This window comes from Oratosquilla oratoria, chromosome 28, assembly GCF_046742065.1.
Source record: "Oratosquilla oratoria isolate Oo_2021 chromosome 28, ASM4674206v1, whole genome shotgun sequence".
In the NCBI taxonomy this organism is placed as follows: domain Eukaryota; kingdom Metazoa; phylum Arthropoda; class Malacostraca; order Stomatopoda; family Squillidae; genus Oratosquilla; species Oratosquilla oratoria.
In genome coordinates, this window is record NC_134804.1 from 2,777,501 (window position 1) to 2,799,083 (window position 21,583).

The window sequence follows — 21,583 nt, forward strand, 5'->3', positions numbered from 1 at the left end:
ATTTTGTTATTAGAAGGATAAAAGAAAGTGAAGTGTACTGCTTGATGATTTATTTTATAGATTCCTTAGAACTGAAATAAATTGACAATATTGTTTGTAGAAGAAATAAGAACACCATAGAAAAATAAAATAGCATGGAAAAATTCAAATATGCACAACTAGGTAATCAATGGTACATATATCAATGTGATTTTTGTGTGCATCACTTCCCAGCACCCCCTATAATTTATTTCAGCACCCCAGGTTGGGAAACGCTGCACTAGAATAATGTGAAATACAAATACGCCATAAGTCTACATTAACTGTCAACACATTACTAAAAGTATGTCTGTTAAAACTAGAAAACCACCTCGACTGCGTAAGACCACTGCATGTGCCTGATTCGGTGCCTCGCAGAGATAGCACGTGAAAATGCAAAGCCCAAACACCCGAGTCGAGAAAGCAACCACATCACTTTGGGAGCCTCAGAAGAGAAAAAGCAACAATGCAGTAATGGCGACTTCAAAGTATCCCAGTCCAATGCTCTGTAGCTGAATTGTTTAAGAAAATGTGGATGCAATTATAGTGCCGAATATTTTCATTGGAGAAATATGGGAGAGGGCATCACTTCACCAGCTCTGGAAGTGAAAAGATGACAATGGAACCTGTGCCTGAGTACCTCCGCAAACGAACAATACTGACAATTATTTCAGGCGATTAAATCCGATGAATTAAAATTAATTTTTATATTCATCCAATAGCACTATACGATAGTATTATCATATCATCTGAGTTATTTAATTTGAATAACAATTGGACATAATGCCCACAATCATCGCACACCTTGGACATTTTGAGTGCACTGCAACCTTCCCAACACCCTATGCTCATCAGCTGGATGAACTGATGTTGGGCAGCATGAAGCACTCGACCACGGAGACACACAAACCTGCACAACGTGCTCCCCATCTAAACAATCAGGAGCACTTTCCCACATTGAAGAACTCCACAGACAAACCCGGCCTCCACACAGAAAAAAGAAGCACATGACGCACCACGAGCAAAGTAAGATCAGCCCCCTCCCCCGCAGTATTTGTCTGTTGACCTCATCCTGCGGGAGAGTGACTTGTAACAGCTGATTGTAATCGGTCAGATATGCCTAAATAGACGAGATATCATAAAAATGACAAAATTCCTGCTATTAAGATTTGGTAAAACGATACCCAGCTGCACGGCTTGATTTTCTCCTTATTTTTTTTTAATACATTCATGGAAAATGCTGCAGATCTGCCGTTACAGATTGAAATATCAGATCAAAAAAATAATGTGAAGTTAATTCTCTTTTGACTTCATGTAATGCTCTGGGTGTGTGATACAAGCCTACAAATCCACTCCTTTGGACTCACACTTTCGGAAAATTTTGGGTCAGTCAGCGATGAGCAGAGGGAAGGAATTTATCAGGAGCATATGTTGGACCTGGGAAAACTGAGCCAAGGAAGGTGGGAGCCCCGTCAATTTGGGTCCCACATTCCTGCTGCACAGGGAGAAACGTAGACGTGTTCATTCCGAGGTGCATCAAACTCAGCTAGAACTCATACAAATTATTATGTGCACATCCGAGTGTAATTCCTGACTTATGTCATGCATTAATTGTAATATTTAGCTGCTGTACCACTTAAAAATCATGCCTGATAGGGAAAAATATAACGCTAAATTTCAATTCAGTGTTTGTAGGAAAAAAATAAAGACCAGTGCAATTGTTTGTACTAACATAGTTAATGCTACTTATGCCTAGGTTCACTCTCCCTCCACGCTAGCTGTTGATGGTACTCTCCCACTAACTAATATGTGGCATCCTCCCCCCACCCCATCAACGTCCTCTTACTTTCCAGGTGGCCCTTTTTAATTTGTTCTGGCCGCCGCCAGCTATTTTATTCGTCATCGTGGCAGCCCCTCCCTCGACAACGGAGGAGGCGGGGGCAGCACTGCATCTCCACTGTCGTAAGAATAAAGTGCCAAATTCAATATGGCCACAGTAAATGTACAGTATATTAGGTACTTACATCACTTGAATGACGTACATGCCTTTAGTAAGGTACGAATGGGAGTACTTAGATATAATTTTGCATTTCAAAGGACTTTTTTTCAGATATTCCTTAGTAAGCATTGTTACATTGTACATTGCAGAAATGAATTATCTTTTAATCTGACTTTGCAGGTAAATACACTAATAGGTTTACAAATAAGTTGTACACAATATACGTTTTTCAAAATATGGTGGGATAAGTTGATTAGCTATATCATTTTATCAGTGTATAAGTAAGCCTGAAAATTCTCGACATTTTGTTCACTATGGTCTAATCAGTCCTTTGAAAATAATCGAAAATAAAATGTTTAATAAAAATGTTTGAGAGTTATACACTTGTTTCATACAAAGGTATAAAAAGATATAAGTTACGTTGAAAAAAAATTACCAGTGTCACGGTATCGCAAAATACTAATTTAGATCTGAAAGAGTTCAATAGATGGCGCTAAAAGCAACTCGTTGGACGCACGTGTTTTTATTGTGTGAGGATAAGCCGCCTTCCTATCTTGTAATATACGACAGTGTTTGCTCTGTCGGAGGATGTTGCCAGTTTGTAGATTTAGCAAAACTAGGCAAGGTACGCCCTTTATTACTGGTTATTACTGGCTTTGCAAAGGTTTCCAATAAATATTCATGTATAACCAGTGCAATAAAGGGGCACGAGTAGTAATTACTGAACGAGTAAAACACTGCGACGTATTTAGTTGCCCTTTCCAAGGACATCAGTCTTATAGGTCGGGCGGCATTGCGGTACACCAGTTCTTAGCATCTTATAAACCGGTTCTCTGTGCAATTCAATATCTTCAGCCACTACGCCGTAAGGATGTTGGGCAGTTGAAATAATAGTTTAACACAGTAAATGATTGTTAGGTGCCCATACGAAAGTTCAATGCACGACCGAAGGCTGTTTCTACACTTCCAAATTTATGAGCACTATAAATTGGGTCTACGCTAACGAACAGTTCAAGCTTCTCAAGGTCCTATGTAAATAACATTATATTCGTTTTCCGATTATTTGGCATCGTAAGAGATGTAATAGGTCAGTGTGTGGTGGTACCAGAGCTCAAGAAGTCTGAACTTTCATCACATAAAAGCAAATTTGAGATGAGCCCGTGCATTTGAGATGAGCCCGTGCATGGAGACATTACCTTCGTTATGCAGTTCATGCAGTAGGAAAGTAAGCACGCCTTGACACTCCAATCCATTTGTAACACTTTGATCTTGAGTTTTCATCAGTGGAAAAACAACAATAATTTGGCAGCGGTCAATAAAGATAAGGATTAAAAGCGTGATATATAATTTGGCTTTGGACCAATAACTGTTGCTAATTTTCTGTTATAATGTCTATTCATGCCTGCCATGCACGGCCTGTGTATACATCAAGTTTTATAAAATTCTCAGCACGTTATACGCAAAAGATGCGTACGAAAGGAACAGGTGGGACTGCCAACCTAAAGACCTTGAGCGCGCGCGCGCACACACACACACACACACACACACACACACACACACACACACACACACACATGTAAATATAAATATACATACATATATATATATATATATATATATATATATATATATATATATATATGTATATATATATATATATATATATATATATATATGTGTGTGTGTGTGTGTGTGTGTGTGTGTGTGTGTGTGTGTGTGTGTACCTAGTATTTTCGTAGTATCATAGGGGAGGGGTAGCTACGCTTGTGGTGTCCGCCTTTGTATCTCGTTATATCTAATTTGCTCTTAAATTCTTATATTGATTTTGCACACTCTAATTCATCTAGTATGTTCCATAGATCCACCACTCTGTGGGGGAAAGCTGTTCTTTTTCAGGTTTCTTCTATAACTGTCCTTTTTGAACTTCTTTCCATGACCTCTTGTGTTTCTCTTATCCCAATTTAATAAGTCTTCTCTATCAAGGACTTCTATACCTCTCATAATTCTGTAGATGGTCAACAAGACACCTCTTTCTTTCCTTTGTTCCAGAGTGGGCAATTCTAGTTTTGACACTCTGTCTTCATATAACAGTTTAGATAGTGTTGGGGCCATGTTGCTCACTGGATTCTTTCAATTTTCTTTTATATTCCTTTTAGTACTGGGTGACCATAGTGTCGCTGCGTAGTCCAATTTTGGCCTTATCAGTGTGACTTGTATTTTCTTTACCATTTCTTTATCCAAGTAAAAATAATTTTTATTGATCTTAGCAAGTTATAGGTTTCGCCGACAATTTTGATTATATATTTGTCAGGGGACATATCCTTTGTGAGTATTACTCCCAGGCCTTTTTCAGATACCCTTTTTTTTTTTTACTTCCTTTTCAACAATTTTAAATTGTCCTGATATCCTTTTTATACTTTTTCCAAATTCCATTATACTACATTTCTTAATATTGAAGTCCACTTCCCACTTCTGAGTCCATTCCCAAACCCTGTTCAGATCTCTCTGAAGTGAGTTACAGTCCGTTTCAGAACTTTTTTTCTTTAACATTTTTGCGTCGTCTGCAAAGAAGCTCATGTAACTTTCCTTACCATCGTCCATGTCATTCACATAAACAGTAAACATTATTGGAGCCAATGCTGATCCCTGTGGAACTCCACTAATCACCTTTTCCCAAGTAGAACTCTTATCACTGAGCACTACCCTAATTTTCCTTCCATGCAAAAAGTCCTCCATCCACTTCAGTAGTTTACCTTGTATTCCCCCTATGGGTTCCAGTTTTCTTAATATTTTTTGTGGCCCTACGTTATCAAAAGATTTTTGTAAATCTAGGAAAGCACTATCAGCCCATCTGTCCCTTTCCTGTATCATATCTACTAGTCTTGAATAAAAGCAGATCAGATTTGTGGTATATGATCTTCCCTGTCTAATTCCAAATTGCCTCGGATATAGTATATTTTTCTCCTCCAGATGTTTTATCCATCTACTTTTTACAACCTTTTTCACAAATTTTAGCTACCGTGCTTGTAAAGAAAAATTGGGTGTAAAGGAATTGGGTGCAAATGTGGCAGGAAAGGGTGGAGTGGAGGTGGAGTAGATTGAGAGAAGCGAGTAAATGCCTTGGTGGATTAAAAAGTGTAATAAGGAATAGACATTTGGGAATGGAGGCTAAGAGGAGTCTATATGAAGGAGTGATTGTGCCAACAGCACTGTATGGGGCAGAAACATGGAACATAAGAGAGGAAGAGAGAAGGAGTTTGAATGTGTTTGAGATGAGGTGTCTGAGAAGTATGATGGGGGTTACTAGGCTGGATAGAGTGAGAAATGAGGAGGTGAGGAGGAGAACAGGGGTGGTAATGGAGTTGGGAGTTAGGGTAGATGAAAGAGTATTAGGATGGTTTGGACACATGGAAATAATGAGTGAAGAAAGACTAGTAAAAGAGGTATGGAAGGTAGATGTGGAGGGAGTGAACATGAGGGGACGTCCTAGGATGAGATGGATGGATGGGGTGAAGGGGGCTTTGGGGAAGAGGGGATTGTCTGTTGAGGAAGGACGGGAGAGGACAGAAGACGGGTGAATGGAGAATGGTTGTATATGGATGATGCTGTGATGCATAAGGTGGAATGGGTGGGGGGATGGGGGGTGAGGTAGTATGTGTGAGAAAAATTTGACACAGGCCGAAGGGATTTCTCCCCGTCTTCTCCTTTTCTGCATTGAGGGGGGGGGAGAGGGTGGTAGCCAATTTAATGAAGCGGCCTTGCTGTGGATGTGCTGTGTCTTGCGACACTGCTTCTGACCCAGGGCAGTGGACAATGTGCAGGGATGACCCGTCATCCAAGAAGTGCCAAGATAAGAGGGAGGATGTAGGGGAGTGGAGTGTATTTGGGATAAAATGTGTGGGAGTGGTTTTTATGCCTTTCTTTTTGGCTATCTCCCTTGTATGGGGGGAAAAGCCTTGTATATGTATGTATGTATACTTGTAAAGGAAGCCGGTCTGTAATTTGTTGGGTCTTCCTTATTTCATCCTTTATAAATTGGTACGATATCAGCATTTTCCCAGTCTTCTAGTATTTTTTCTCCTTGAGTGAGCAACTTGTCATGTTATATATTTTGTCTATTAGATCTTCTTTACGTTCTTTTCATATCCAGTTTGCTATTCCATCCGGAACTTGCGATTTTCTGACTTCAAAGTTTATTATTAGGTCCATTATTTCTTTCCGTGTTACTATTATTTTCCTCATGGGATGGGGGATTACTTTTCTCCCTTCATCCCGATGTTGTACATATTCTCTAGTGAAAACAGACTTGAAGTGTTTGCTCATGACTTCAGCCATTTCTGTATCTTCTGTGTATTCCATATTCCCTTGGCGTAGTTTCACTATTTCCTGTTTTGTTTGTTTGTTTACCATTTACGTATCTATAGAAAAGTTTTAGATGATCCTTACATTTTTCTATTATGTCTTTTTCATAGTTTCTTTTTTCTTCCTTGTGTATTTACACATTCATTCCTATGATTAATATATATTTGTCACTTTCTAGTTTTTTTTCTTTTCTCCATCTTTTCCAAATTTCATCTTTACTATCTTTCGCTTCACTGCACCTTCTGTTAAAACAGCACTTAATATACACCTTTTCCTGTTTTTGCTTAGGGATATGTTTATCCACTCATTTTTTATATATTTTCATCAGATTCATCCATTTTTCTTCTACTTGTGTTTTTTCATTGTATATTTTTCCCAGCTTGTTTTTAGGAAATATATATATATATATACATATATATACATATATATATATATATACATATATATATATATATATATTTTGGCGTCACAGATTACTCTGCGACGCATAGGGGGTTAGCGTAACGAGTGCCCTCTTTTCTGGATTACGTAACGTAAACAACGCGGGGTTAAGGATCCACGGGGTACTCGTCGCTAACATTTATTGGCAATAGAAAACACGACTTTCTCATCTTCACACAACAGGTGCTTCCGTTGAAACCATGGCAGCACACAGTAATTGGGAGGAAGAGTAGAAGTAGAAGTAGTAGGAGGAGGAGTAGGAGATGAAAAACTGTAAACAAACCAGAGCAACGCTCGTTACTAACAGCTTTTATACAGAATTACAAATAATCTGAACATGAAATACGAGCAGCTTAAGGCTAAATTCATTATGACATACAAGAAACAATATACCAGATCTAAAACTAAATTCAGCTCAAAACTCACCGAGTAGGCCGCGAAGGGAGCGAGGTATACAACTGAAGGCGTTTCAAACCACACTGGCTGGAGGCGCGACGTAACATCGCACCACCGCAACAGGTTCTTACACACCTTCTTAAGTCTAATTCTTAAAGTGAACATTGTACAAATAATGAGATGCTATCTTGCAGCACAGCTTGCAGACAACTTACAACGATAATATTCTTAAGCAGACGAAGCTTCTGCTCGCAGCATACTTAAATTAAACATTACGAAAAACAAACTTGAAAACCTCTTCCGAGGGGAAACGAGCCTTACGACAAAAAGATATGTAAACATGGGGATACACGGACATATAAAAAAGCCCCGTTACCTCTCGTAACGGCACACTCCCTTCCTAATTTTCTAGGGGGAAAAATTACCAAAACTATTGACCTAGCAACACAAGCTCAGAAATGGGTCTTACATATTCATGGGCTTTGTTGTTTACCACAACTCTTACTTGGACCTTCCTGACTAAATCATCCTTACCAGGGAATACTTTGTTTACAATACCCAAGGGCCACTGTCCTTGGGGACACTCTTGATTTTTTACCAACACTACATCATCCACCTTTACATTTGGAGAGGAATTGACCCACTTTCTTCTGGGTTGTAAAGAGGAAAGATACTCTTTCTTCCATCTCTTCCAGAATTCCTCAGCAAGGTGATGGACATGCTTCCATTGAGATTTGTATACTGCCTTAATATCTATCTCTTCAGGAAGAGTTACAGGAATATCAGTTTTCTGAGTGAGAAGGATGGACGGAGACAAAATGAAAAGACTACTAGGGTCCGAGGAAACAGGAACTAAAGGTCTGGAATTCACGATCTTACATACTTCTGCAAAGAAGGTTACTAACACCTCATGTGTTAATGCCTTGGGGTGATGGTTAGTCAGTATCACATTCATGATGTTGCGGACTATCCCCACCATACGCTCCCATGCTCCACCCATGTGAGAAGCATGAGGAGGGTTAAACAACCAAGTGCAACCTTGACTTGACAAGAAACTATTGACATCACCACCTTCATCGGTAATGGCAAGCAAGTTCAGTGCTTTGACAGCACCTACAAAGTTCGTGCCTCTGTCAGAACGCATCATCTTAACTGGGCCACGAATACAAATGAATCTCTTTAAGGCATTAATGAAGGAAGAAGTACTCAATTCTTCTACAGTCTCTATGTGGATAGCTCTGGAAACAAGACAGGTGAACAGAACGCCCCATCTTTTACTTTCGAGGAAGGAACTTCTAGTGCGCCGAGTTTTTATATGCCAGGGGCCAAAAAGGTCAACTCCTACATAGGAAAATGGCGGATTGGGAGTAAGTCTATCGACGGGTAAGTCTCCCATCTTCTGAACACACACCTTACCTCTTACCCTTTTACAGGTGACGCATTTGGAAATGACCTTAGAAATGGTACGTTTCCCTCCCAAAATCCAGAAACCACCTGTACGGACGGCTCCTTCTGTAATCACTCTCCCTTGGTGGTGCACTGTCTCATGGTAGTGACGGATCAACAGCAAGCCTAAGTGGGATTCCTTTGGAATAATAATAGGCCTTGCAAGCATACCAAGTACATCACTGCCTTGACTCAACCTGCCTCCTACACGAAGTAGGCCCTTCTGGTCTAAATAAGGAGACAGAGATGCAATGGGACTGGAAGGAGGTAAACAAACTTCACCTTGCAATTTAGTCATGGCAGACGAGAAATAATCCTTTTGGTATGTCTGAACAATGAAATCAGCTGCATCTTCTAGTTGATCGGGTGACTTATGTTTGTTGCATATATGCCAACCTGAACAACACTTGTTACCTTGTTTGAAAGAACGGGCTATATGCTTAAGGAGAGCTACCGCTCTTACAAGTCTCCTCCAACAGGAGAAATTAGAGAACCTCTGAGCTAATGACGCAATTGCAGGCTCTACATTGCTTTTGTTTGCACTAACAAGGGGTTCAGACTCAATTGTGTAGTCTGATACCTTTACTTCTTTATCTGTCTCAGGGCTTACAAGAGGAAAACTTCCACTGGTGGATACATCCTCAAATAAGCTTGAGGGACCTGACAACCAATCACTCTGATTTAGGTTGGTTATTTCAAGACCACGGGTAGCCAGGTCTGCTGGATTACAATCTGTAGGTACATAATGCCATTGGTTAGGTTCGGTGGACGACCTAATGTGGTCTACTCTGTTACTCACGTAGACCTGAAATCTACGCCTTTCATTATGAATATAGCCCAAGACAATCATGCTGTCAGAATAGAAATGCCTTGCGTCTAAGGGTTTGTCCAAGCAATCCGAGATGGAATTGCTGAGATTAACTGCCATCACTGCAGCACACAACTCTAACCTGGGAATAGTATGACCATGGTTGGGAGCTACTTTAGCTTGTCCCCTCACAAAACACACCTGGTAGCTTTTGGTATCACTGAAAACCTTAAGATATGATACAGCTCCTACTGCTACTCTGGAAGCATCTGAAAAGGTATGAAGCTCTATCCTGTGAGCTTGAGACAAAGAAATACTAGCAAACTGACGATTGATGCTTATATCCTTGAGGTCCCTTAAGGACGTTAGCCATCTGGACCATTTGGTATGGATCTTAGCTGGTATGGGTTCATCCCAACCACACTTTAGATTGGTTATCTCTCTTAGGAGTAGTTTTCCCACTATTATTACTGGAGCTAAGAATCCCATGGGGTCAAACAGACTATTTACAACAGACAGTATCCCTCTTTTTGTCGAAGGCTTGTCTGAATCCATGAACTTATAGACGAAAACGTCTCTTTGGATGTCCCATAAGAGGCCCAGGCTAGACTGCATAGGCATAGAGTCAGAAGTTAGGTTCAGCTCCTGAAGGTTATCAGCCAGCTCACTGGTGGCAAACTTTTCCAGCACTTCCTTACTGTTGGAAGTGATCTTGTGCAAGCGCAGGCGTCCTCCTTCTTGAAGTGCTGACTTAGAGTCTTGGATTAACTTGTAAGCAGTCTCCGCATCTGGCAGAGATGCTAACCCATCATCCACGTAGAAATTGTTCTCTATGAAATAGCGAACTTCAGGAGAGGCATCTTCTACAGACTTACGCAAGCCATAGGTGGCAATGGCGGGAGATGGCGTGTTCCCAAAAACGTGAACAGTCATTCTATACTCAATCAACCTTTCATCAGGGTCATTATTCTTGTACCAGAAGAATCTGAGATAATCTCTTTGCTCAGTCTTCACTTTGAAATTGTAGAACATCTGGGGCCGTATACACAAAACTTGTTAGCACTAACAAATAGCTGTTAAGGGTAACAAATTCCTGTTAAGGCTAACATTTAGCTGTTAAGCACTAACAGTGATACAGAAAACTTGTTAGGGCCTTAAAAGTACTGTTAAGATAAAAGTGCTAAGGAGGACTATTAAGCTCTTAACAAGTTCCTGTTAGTAGAGAAGATGGCGGAGCAACAACTAAAAAGATGACTGCGAGTTTATCGACAGCGACGGGACATATTTAACGAGTACAATGACGACGAACTCATCAAACGCTTCAGAATGAACCGTGCTGGTATAATAAAAATGGCTGATTTAGTGAGGGACAAACTTCAATCCCGAACAGAACGGAATCGACCACTGAGTCCTGAGACGAAGGTGGCAATTACCCTATGATATTTAGCCACAGGTAAAATGCAGCAGTGACGAATTTGGGACCTCGCAAGCATCAATCAGCCGTGTCATTACTCAAACAATTGATGCACTATCAGAACCAGATATTGTAACTCAGTTTGTAAAATTCCTATTGACTCGCCAAGAAGTGCAAGTAAAACAAGCAGAGTTCATGGAAAACTGTAGGTTTCCCGGTGTTGTGGGTACCATAGATGGCACAAACATTAGAATTGGGGCTCCAAGTGTCGATGAACATTTATATGTAAACAGAAAACAATACCATAGCATCAACGTGCTTTGTCATGCCTCCCTCTTATCCTTGTGGTTTAAACTTGGCTTGAATCGCCCATTTATTATTATTTTTTCTCCATAATCACGTTGATCAAGAGGAGTGTTTCCTCTTGTGACCAGTTTGGCTTCCTTTTCTTTTTCTGTGTTTCTTCTGCCATGTCTATGTCCTCTGAAATTATTGTTGAGTCTTCTGTCGGAAGATTTGTCTGTGGCACGGCCACCTGTACAATGCGCCTTCGTCCAAAAATATCTGTCGTTGGTTAAGTACTTCTAAAAACCCATACATACGATATCTATGTGCTATCATGATACTTTATTAATAAATTCTGAACAACTGCATTAATAACACTGTTTTATGTGTGCAATTTTTGATAATACGTCCATTTACATGTTCATAAGCTGCTAACTTCAGCGCTGTTTAGCGGTACTTGACAAACAACTGTTTGCTAGCTAACAGTTGTTAGTTAAGCATTGGTGTATAACTTTTAGTGGTTTTCTGTTAGCTAGCAGAGATTGTTAAGGCTAACAAAAAAGTTTTGTGTATACGGCCCCTGTTCTACATCAGCTGCCACTGCTACAGCTTCCTGACGGAAACGTAGAAGAATCCCGAGAATACTGTTTGTCATATCAGGACCTGACATCAGCATATCATTTAGGGAGAACTCTCTGGATTTGGCAGAAGAGTCGAACACAACCCTGATCTTGTCAGGTTTCTTAGGGTGGTACACCCCAAACAATGGAAGATACCAGCACTTCTGATCAGACTTCAATGGTGGTGCAACCTCAGCATGCCCACGATCTAACATCTTTTGCATGAAGGCCATCATATGCTGACGTTTTTCCGGCTTTGTGCCGAGGCTACGATGGAGAGACAGTGTGCGGTGCCACACAAAGTCTCTATTATTACTGGTGGCTACAACATTGGGACGGAAAGGCAGTGGCGCGACCCAATGACCACTTTGATCCTTGCGGAACTCTGAGTTCATAACATCCAAGAACTTCCTGTCTTCAATCGACAGGGCGGCCTTGTCATCATCTTTGGTTACCTTGAACAAATCATCCTTTACTTCAGAAACATGAATCTGGTTACCACATGGTGCGACTATAGAGGGACGTCTATCATGTACAAAGGATGTTTTGAAACTGCTAATGACAGGAGGCCTACAAGTGCCATGGAGACACACTTCCCCAATGATTGCCCAACCCAGACTGGTCTGTTGAGCTAGAGGGGCATTGACAGGTCCAATTCTCTGGTCAAAAATGTAATGAGCTGAAGGCACATCTCGACCAATGATGAGTAGAATCTCAGCTTCAGGAACCAGAGGTGGAATACATTCGGCCAGATCGGACAGATGGGGATAACCACGAGCTATGGCGGGGGTGGGTATCTCTTCTCTTACACTGGGAATGCTGTCGCATTCCACTAACTTAGGGATATGCACCTCTTGTGAGTTATGCCAAGACACGATGGTGTAATTTTTGGTGGTGCGCCCAGAAGCGCCCGTTACACCTGCACAGGTAGCTAGACGATATGAAACCCGTTTGCTCAGCTTGTCAAACAAATCGAAAAACTCAGACCTTGCTAAAGAGCAATTGCACTGATCGTCTAGGATGGCATAACACCACACTCCGAGCTCTGGTTTACTTTCAGGATAGACCTTCATCAAGAAGGTCTTGGCGCAGGACTTACTCATGGAGGTGGGGTTACTGCATATCAAGGTACATTTGGAATTGACCGCAGCATCCTCCCCTCCCTGAGTCTTTACTATGGGGGTAAGAACATTTGGAAGCGGCACTTGATTGACTACAGGGGAGCGAGGTGTTTTATCTTGAGCAACCTCCCTTCCATGCTGTGTAACCGCTTGAGTCGAACTCCTCTTCGACCTGGGTTCATCGTGATGTAAGGCAGTCACATGAGTATGGGCCTTACAGAGTTTGCAGAAAGTTCTCTCTTTGCAGCTGGAAGGAGGATGGTTACCTTTGCAACATCTGTTGCACACTCCTTTATCGTTTAAGAAAACCTTCCTCTCGCTCACTGACATGGTGCGAAAAGCCCTGCAGAAATCCAAATGGTGTACGTAGGCATCATGGTAGACGCAAAAATCTCCCTTTTCTGCCTTTCTTTGCTCGGTAGGACTAGCGGCGCCAACAGACCTGTCAGCGCCCATGGTCGACTTACTGCCACTGGACAACATGGTGTCAGTCTTCTTCACACGCACTTGAGGAAACTTAGAGGGAGGTGGCTTCTCTGGTTTCACAAAACCATCGGCTCCAAGGCTTTGATAAGAGAAACATGGATCATTCTCGACCCTTGCCATCTCCTTCACAAACTCAATGAAGAAGGAGAAAGGTGGGTACGGCACACCGTGAGCAGTCTTGTAGTTCATGGCTCTGCCAGTCCACGCTCTCTGTATACAGGGTGGAAGTTTTGCGACAATGGGATTGATGCCTGACGAGGCGTCATAATATGCAAACAGTGTACTGTATACAGGGTTAGCCTTCAAGGCTTCTATCTGGTACAGAATGTCACACAGGTCGTATAACCTTAAGGTGTCTCTAGGTGAAATCCTAGAGAAGTTGGCGAGCTTCTTTTTAATTGAAGTCTCAATGATCGAAGGGGCAGCAAACCTGTCATCCAAGCGCTCCCAAATTCTACTGCACGCCAGGGTTGGATTCTTGGCATTTGAGTTTCTAGTTGTACGGGCCCATTCTTTAGACTCAGGACCTAGGTACTTAACTAACAGGTCTATTTCCTCCTTACATGAGGTGCCTAACTCTTGCACGACTTCCTTGAAACTCTCCTTCCAAACAGCATAGTCTTCCGCAGTATCATCAAACGTAGACAGCCTGCTAAGAAGTAAATCCTTCCGCAAGAAGAACTTGCTCAAATCGGCAGAATTGGAGGTTGTCCCCAACCTAGGAGATGCACTCCGAGGAGGTTTTACTACAGGTGGTGACACATAAGAAACATGGTTAGCAACAGGTTGCTGCGCAGGTTGCACAGACCTCACCTTTACCTTTTCGATACGAGGTTCAAAACTGAATGGAACATTGTTAGCAGGCTGTGAGTTAACTCTGAAATCAGAACAGGGCTTGAAAACAGGGCTTTCAGGATTCAAGCCTACCAGATCCTTCTGACTAGCGGAAACATCGACTATACCACCCTGTTGCTCCACATATAGTTGGGTGCGGGTAGCGACTGTACCTTTTAATTGGTCCCAGTCACTGCATGTTTCCCAATCATCGTCAGGTCCTAAGTGCCTAAGTTCGGCTTCGGCTTCTTCCAACTCCTTTTGCTGTGTCATAACTTTGAACTTGGCCTGCATTTCAGCCTGCTCTTTCATAAGCTGACCCTCCTGTTCGGCAAACTTGACTCTGATACGAGCGGTCTCCACCTTGGCTCGTTGCTTCCTTGCAACACTAACACTGGTGCTACTGGAACGACCTGACCTAACCGACCTTCTTGAACTGCCCTTCATGGAAGGAGGCATACAAAACTCAGAGTGGTCGACGAGGGATAAAGGAACTTGATTGGACTTCGGGTCATCTTGTGAAAACGGTTCAGTGTGGTGTTCCTCTTCCGTGACCTCAACTGAGGAAGAGGAAGCATAGTTACTGATTACCTGACGAAAAGATGCCTGAAAATCCCTGTCTTCGTGCTTCACTGATTCAGCACGAGCCAGACTTTCTGGAGTACGTTCACGCATTAAGAATTCCAGGTACCTTTTTACAGTATCCTGGTACACAGCGTGGGCCTCATACAACCAAGGACCATGATTCGGTTCTTCCAATAAGGCTTGTACTCCTTCTCTACTCGCCTTTACCCTCTCTTCATGCTGATCAGACGCTCTCTGAAAAGCCTCTTGCCCTTCAGCCGTGAGGACTCTGACCCTACCAGAGACGGGTCCTTCATCTATACTGTGGTTGGAAGACATATTGCCAAGCGAGAGAAACAGTGAGAGACAAGACAGTAATATGATAAAGAAGACAAGGAAAACTCGAACTTAATCGAAAACCACGGAGTACGTTACCACACTCCTAACTATACGACTATTGAGGTAGACAACAACAGATTAAACCCTACATTTGGTTCAATCTAAAAATGCACATTAGTCGCATGCTTATATTAACATATGACAGGATTTAGGCAAGGTAGCTTGCCTTCAAAGGAAAAACACATGCTTAACTGCGACGTGGTGTTATGTAAACACTGTTGGGGCTTGGCAACCATACGTTGTTGCCACATCACACTCGCGCGCCGATACGATCACTAAGACTGCCACATCACACTCGCGCGCCGATACGATCACTACACTTTGGCTTGCGCTACACTACACTTTTACTTGCGCTACAAACCCAAGCACACACACGCAAACTTATGCCAGGAAGGCGACACATCAAGTTCATGTGGTGACGACGAGGGGAATCTAGACGTGGCAACGGCGTGCAGGGCGTGGTCTGGCCACATCCTCAAGATGGACTTGGCATACTGCATGGCTAACTTTTAACTCCTTCGCAGCGGCTCTTTTCATTCACCTCTTCACGAAAGCGATTTTCTTGGCAGAGAGCGCCAATGGCCATCGTTTTTCATTTTGGCGTCACAGATTACTCTGCGACGCATAGGGGGTTAGCGTAACGAGTGCCCTCTTTTCTGGATTACGTAACGTAAACAACGCGGGGTTAAGGATCCACGGGGTACTCGTCGCTAACATTTATTGGCAATAGAAAACACGACTTTCTCATCTTCACACAACAGGTGCTTCCGTTGAAACCATGGCAGCACACAGTAATTGGGAGGAAGAGTAGAAGTAGAAGTAGTAGGAGGAGGAGTAGGAGATGAAAAACTGTAAACAAACCAGAGCAACGCTCGTTACTAACAGCTTTTATACAGAATTACAAATAATCTGAACATGAAATACGAGCAGCTTAAGGCTAAATTCATTATGACATACAAGAAACAATATACCAGATCTAAAACTAAATTCAGCTCAAAACTCACCGAGTAGGCCGCGAAGGGAGCGAGGTATACAACTGAAGGCGTTTCAAACCACACTGGCTGGAGGCGCGACGTAACATCGCACCACCGCAACAGGTTCTTACACACCTTCTTAAGTCTAATTCTTAAAGTGAACATTGTACAAATAATGAGATGCTATCTTGCAGCACAGCTTGCAGACAACTTACAACGATAATATTCTTAAGCAGACGAAGCTTCTGCTCGCAGCATACTTAAATTAAACATTACGAAAAACAAACTTGAAAACCTCTTCCGAGGGGAAACGAGCCTTACGACAAAAAGATATGTAAACATGGGGATACACGGACATATAAAAAAGCCCCGTTACCTCTCGTAACGGCACACATATATATATATATATATATATATATTCCTAAGTTTCTCAAAGTCCTTTTTGCAATACATCAGCCTTTTTTTTTCTGTGTTTTCATTTCTCTCTGTATATATTTCCTCCTTTAGTTCTAACTCAAGTAGTTTATGGTCACTCTTGGCAATCGGCGTCTTGTATTCAATTCTGTCCACAGTTTCAGATTCTGGCGTAAATGATAAATTTATTCTCGACAGTTCTTCATTATTTCTAAATCTAGTGTTTTCTTTTACCCATTGTGTCATTGTATGTTCTATAGTCATGTCGAGTAATACATTTCCCCATTGATCCTCTCCACCTTTCACTGTCATCTCTTCCCAACAGATTTCTTTGCAGTTAAAATCTCCCATAAGTACCGCGTTACTTCCATCCTTCAGCATCTCGTTTAATGAAAGTCTCGTATCATCTAACATTTTGGAGTAATCTCTCTCCAAGACCCCGTTTTGGGGGCACATAAATCACTGCAAACTTTCTGCTTTTCATGTCACTATCTTTGACTCTTATTGTGATAATTTCCACCCTATTCTCTCCATATGTAACTTTCGTCACATTTATTTTTTCTTAGCCAGGAACATGACTCCACCTTGTTTCTCCTCTCTATTTCTAAGCCAGTGATTATATAATCCATGTCCAACACTGTTTGGTAAAAGTGAACCTTTTAATTTGTCTCCACAATTTCCATTATTTCTGTTGTTTTTTTTTCTTTCCTGACAGGTAATCATTTAGTTCGTATAATCCCGAGATTAATCCGTCTACACTGATAAAGGCAAGCTTTAATTTTCGACTCCATCTCGTTCTCTGAATTTGTTTTCCTTTAATATACATTTTTTTTTCAATCTCATGTCTATCACTCTCCCATAGAACTGCGTTTTCTCGGTCTCCGTTCTTTTCTCGTTTTTCCCCCTTAACTTCGCTTCTTAATGTCTTATCTCTTTCTCTTTCCACATCATTCATCTATATTTTTCATATACTTTTGTAGTGTTCGCTTCTTGCTAATCTTCCTGTTTTTGCTTAAAAAGAAAGAAAAAAAAAAAAAAAAAATCCGCTGCCATTTGTGACCTTAAACTGATCTTTAGTGGTCAATTTTTTTCCTTCTGCATATTCATATTTACCCATTCCATGCACTTCCTCGATTCCTCTTCTATTTCCTGCTCTTCATCTTGTGGTACTTTTAGAACTTTTCTTGCCAATTCTTTCTCTTTCTTATCTCTCAAGGACCAATTTAAGTTATGTTTCCCCTTTAGACCATATATTACTATACACTTTTTTTTTGTCTACTGTATCTCTTACTAGATTTTTTTTTCTCATTACCTTGATTACTGCATCTTCGGCATTCTCCTGCATTTGTTGATGAACTATTTCTTTAAAAATTGCCTTATCTTTTTCTTAGTGTTTCCTCCATTCATTCCTGAGTTGTGTTTTCCAATTTTTACGATCATTCCTTTTATCTGTTTTTTTTTTTCTTTTAGTGTACAATTCTTCTTTTATTTCGGTATTTACTTTTTTAAGTCACTCTCTTCTTTGTTTATTTCTTGATTCGTCCTCCATATATCTTAGTCTCTTGCTTCCATGATTCGTTCATAAGTCTCATCTCCCTATGTCTATAATCCTACTAAAAAGTTTTCTTTCATACCCACTAAATCCAGAAAAATGTCCCTCATCGCCACTGTCTAAGAGAAATCTTTTCGTACCCAGAGGTGACCTGAAGCTCACATTATGCTTCGGTCTTGCACCGATAGATGGCTCTGGGTACGTGTTTACGTTATGACTCGACGCACCGCCACCATTTGACTTCATTGGCCTGTCATCCTTTTCCATTTTGCTTCAATACTCACTATTTACGCTGTAATTTAACCATCTCGGGTATCCACTAGCACTCTCCTTCCCATTTAACACATCTTAGGCATCCTGCTAATACGACACTGATGAGACGTTCCATTTTTAACTTGGTTCTCGAGAGCTCAAAATTTTCGTGTTAGTCTGGGGGTTCGCTTGTGTGTGTGTGTATTTAACTAGTTGTATTTACCTAGTTTTTAAATTTTTGTATTGTGTTTGCACACACTATTTTTTCATCCAATTTGTTCCATATATCTATCACTCTGTGTGGGAAGCTGTTCTTTTTTCAGGTCTCTTCTGTAGTTATCCTTTTTTGAGTTTCATTGCATGTCCTCTTGTTTTTCCTCTGTCCCACTTTAATAAGTCCTCTCTATCAAGGCGTTCTTTACCTTTCATAATTCTGTAGATGATTAGTAGGTCCCCTCGTTCTCTTCTTTGTTCCAGGGTTGGCAATTCCAGTTCGGCCAGTCTTTTTCATATGTCAAGTTTGAAAGTGTTGGGGCCATCTTTGTCGTTGCTCTTTCTATTCTAATTTTCTTATATTCTTTTTTGTACTGGGTGACCATATCAGCGCTGCATATTCCAGTTTTGGCCTTATCAATGTTTGTAATATTTTCTTAATAATTTCCTTATCCAGGTATTTAAAGGACATCTTTATTGATCTCAACAAATTTTAAGTTTCTCCGACTATTTTATTCATATGTTTATCTGGCGACATGTCTTTGGTGATGATTACTCCTAGGTCCCTTTCAGAATTTACTTTCTCTACTTCTTTTCCATCAATTTTATACTGTCCTAATATTCACTTCTTGCTTTTTCAAATTCAATTATACTCCACTTCTTGATGTTTTACAAAGGATTACAAAGGCGGAGCATGCCGACAGGAGACCTTTTGATCCATATCTAGGTCGGATGCGAAAAAAAAATCATATTAATAATAAAACAATAAATAAAAAATATAACAATGTAAATAACAAATAAAATACATAAATAAATGCATAGGTATAGTTAAATAATAAACAAATAGGTAAATAGAAAATAATAATAAATTGACATATAACTAATAATAAATGAAAATCAGACAGACAAATGATAACAAAACAAAAGCAAATAATATAAGATAAATTATAATCATTACAGAATCTTACTTAGGTATTTATCTAACTGATTCTTAAAGCTTCGAACTGAACTACATTGCACTACCTGTGCAGGAAGTTTATTCCATTCATTTACTACACGGTTGGCAAAGTTGTTTCTACCTACTTCCAAATTGAATCTATTTCCGGATAGTTTGAGACCATTGTTTCTTGTCTGATTCTCATTCAATGTGAAAATTTGGTCACTTTTGATGTTGTCAATTCCCTTTAAAATCTTAAAGACCTGTATCAAGTCACCTCTGAGTCTACGCATTTTTAGGGAAAACAGATTCATGTGTTTTAGTCGATTTTCGTATGATTTATTTTTGATATTTGGAATCAGTTTTGTGGCTCGCCGTTGTACTTTTTCCAGTCTGTCAATGTCTTTAATGAGATTCGGTGACCATACAGAAACAGCATATTCCAAATGTGGACGAACTAACGATTTATATAGCTTGTTAATGAGTGATGGACTTTTGAAATCAAAAGATCGCGCAATCAGACGAAGAATCTTATTTGCTTTCTCAGAGGCTGAAATACACTGCTTGGATGATTTGAGGTCGTTACTGATAATTACGCCGAGATCTTTTTCACTATCCACATTTGTTAACGAATTACCAAATAACTTGTAATCGTACTTACTGTTATTTTTACCTATGTGCATTACCTTGCATTTACTTGTGTTAAATTTCATTAGCCACTTTTCAGACCATTGCTGTAATTGATCTAAATCTTCTTGAATATCTAATTGGTTTGAGTGATCATTTGCCACTCCGCACAGTTTTGTATCATCAGCAAATTTGGAAACAGTAGATTTTAGTCCATGGTCTATATCATTTATATATACTATGAATAGAAGTGGCCCAAGAACGGAACCCTGAGGAACTCCACTTGCAACACTTTTCCATCCAGAAGATTTTCCATTTAAAACAACTCTCTGTTTTCGACCATTCAACCAATTACTAGTCCAACCTAATAGGCTACCACTTATTCCATGCAAAGCTAATTTAGTAAGTAGTCTTTCGTGTGGGACGGTATCAAAAGCTTTTACAAAGTCTAGATATATTAAATCTATATTGTTTCTTTTGTCATAATTCGAGATAACTGTGTTGTTGAATTCCACCTCCCATCTTTTGCTTCACTCTGAGACTTTATTCAGATCACTTTGTAATGAACCACAGTCTATTTCGGAGTTTATTCTCTTTGATAATTTTGCGTCATCCGCAAAGCAGTTCATGTAACTTTCAGTGCCTTCGTCCATGTCATTTACATATATAGCAAACATTATCGGAGCTAGTACTGACACCTGTGGGACGCCACTACACATTTCTTCCCATTTTGAATACTTGTCTCTGAGCACCACTCTCACTTTTCTTCCATGTAGGAAGTCCTCCATCCAATTCAATATTTTTCCATGTATGCCTCCTATTGTTTCCAGTTTATATAGCAATTTTCTGTGTGGTAGTTTATCAAATGCCTTTCGTAAGTCCAGGAAGGCACAGTCTGCCCAGCCATCCCTTTCTTGCAATATATCTATCAATCTTGTCTGAATCCAAATTGCCTCGAGTTCAGTATATTATTCTCCTCCAGATATTTTGTCCATCTATGATGATCCTCTCACAAATTTTAACTACAGTACTCGTTAGGGACACTTGTCTATAATTTGTTGGATCTTTCTTATTTCCTCCTTTATATATTGGCACTATATTGGCATTTTTCCAGTCTCCTGGTATTTTCCTTCTTTGAATGAGGATTCAATTATTTTGTATATTTTTCATGTTAGTTCGTCTATACATTCCTCCAGTATCCAGTTTGCAACTCCGTCCGGACCATGTGACTTGTTAACGTCAAGTTTTATTATTTGAGTCCTTATCTCATTCTGAGTAATATCTAATTTCTTCAATGGAGGAAATCTTACTTCAATTCTTTGATCACAGTTTTGTAGATTTTTTCCTCTTTGGTGAATACAGATTTGAAATGTTTGTTCATAATACCTGCCATTTCTATATCTTCTGTGTATTCTCTGTTA

The 21,583-nt window shown here is 40.3% G+C and overlaps 1 protein-coding gene across 1 annotated transcript; it reads right to left on the reverse strand.

The window, feature by feature from the left end:
• Nucleotides 1-6,847: 6,847 nt before the first annotated feature.
• LOC143040208 (uncharacterized) lies at nucleotides 6,848-16,472 on the reverse strand. Its single transcript, XM_076210877.1, has 4 exons — nucleotides 16,198-16,472; nucleotides 12,844-16,042; nucleotides 7,247-9,322; nucleotides 6,848-7,091 (listed from the first exon to the last, which is right to left on the reverse strand). Exons 2-3 carry the CDS (start codon nucleotides 15,131-15,133, stop codon nucleotides 7,647-7,649), a joined length of 3,966 nt encoding a protein of 1,321 aa, XP_076066992.1. The 5' UTR covers nucleotides 15,134-16,042; nucleotides 16,198-16,472; the 3' UTR covers nucleotides 6,848-7,091; nucleotides 7,247-7,646.
• Nucleotides 16,473-21,583: the final 5,111 nt, after the last annotated feature.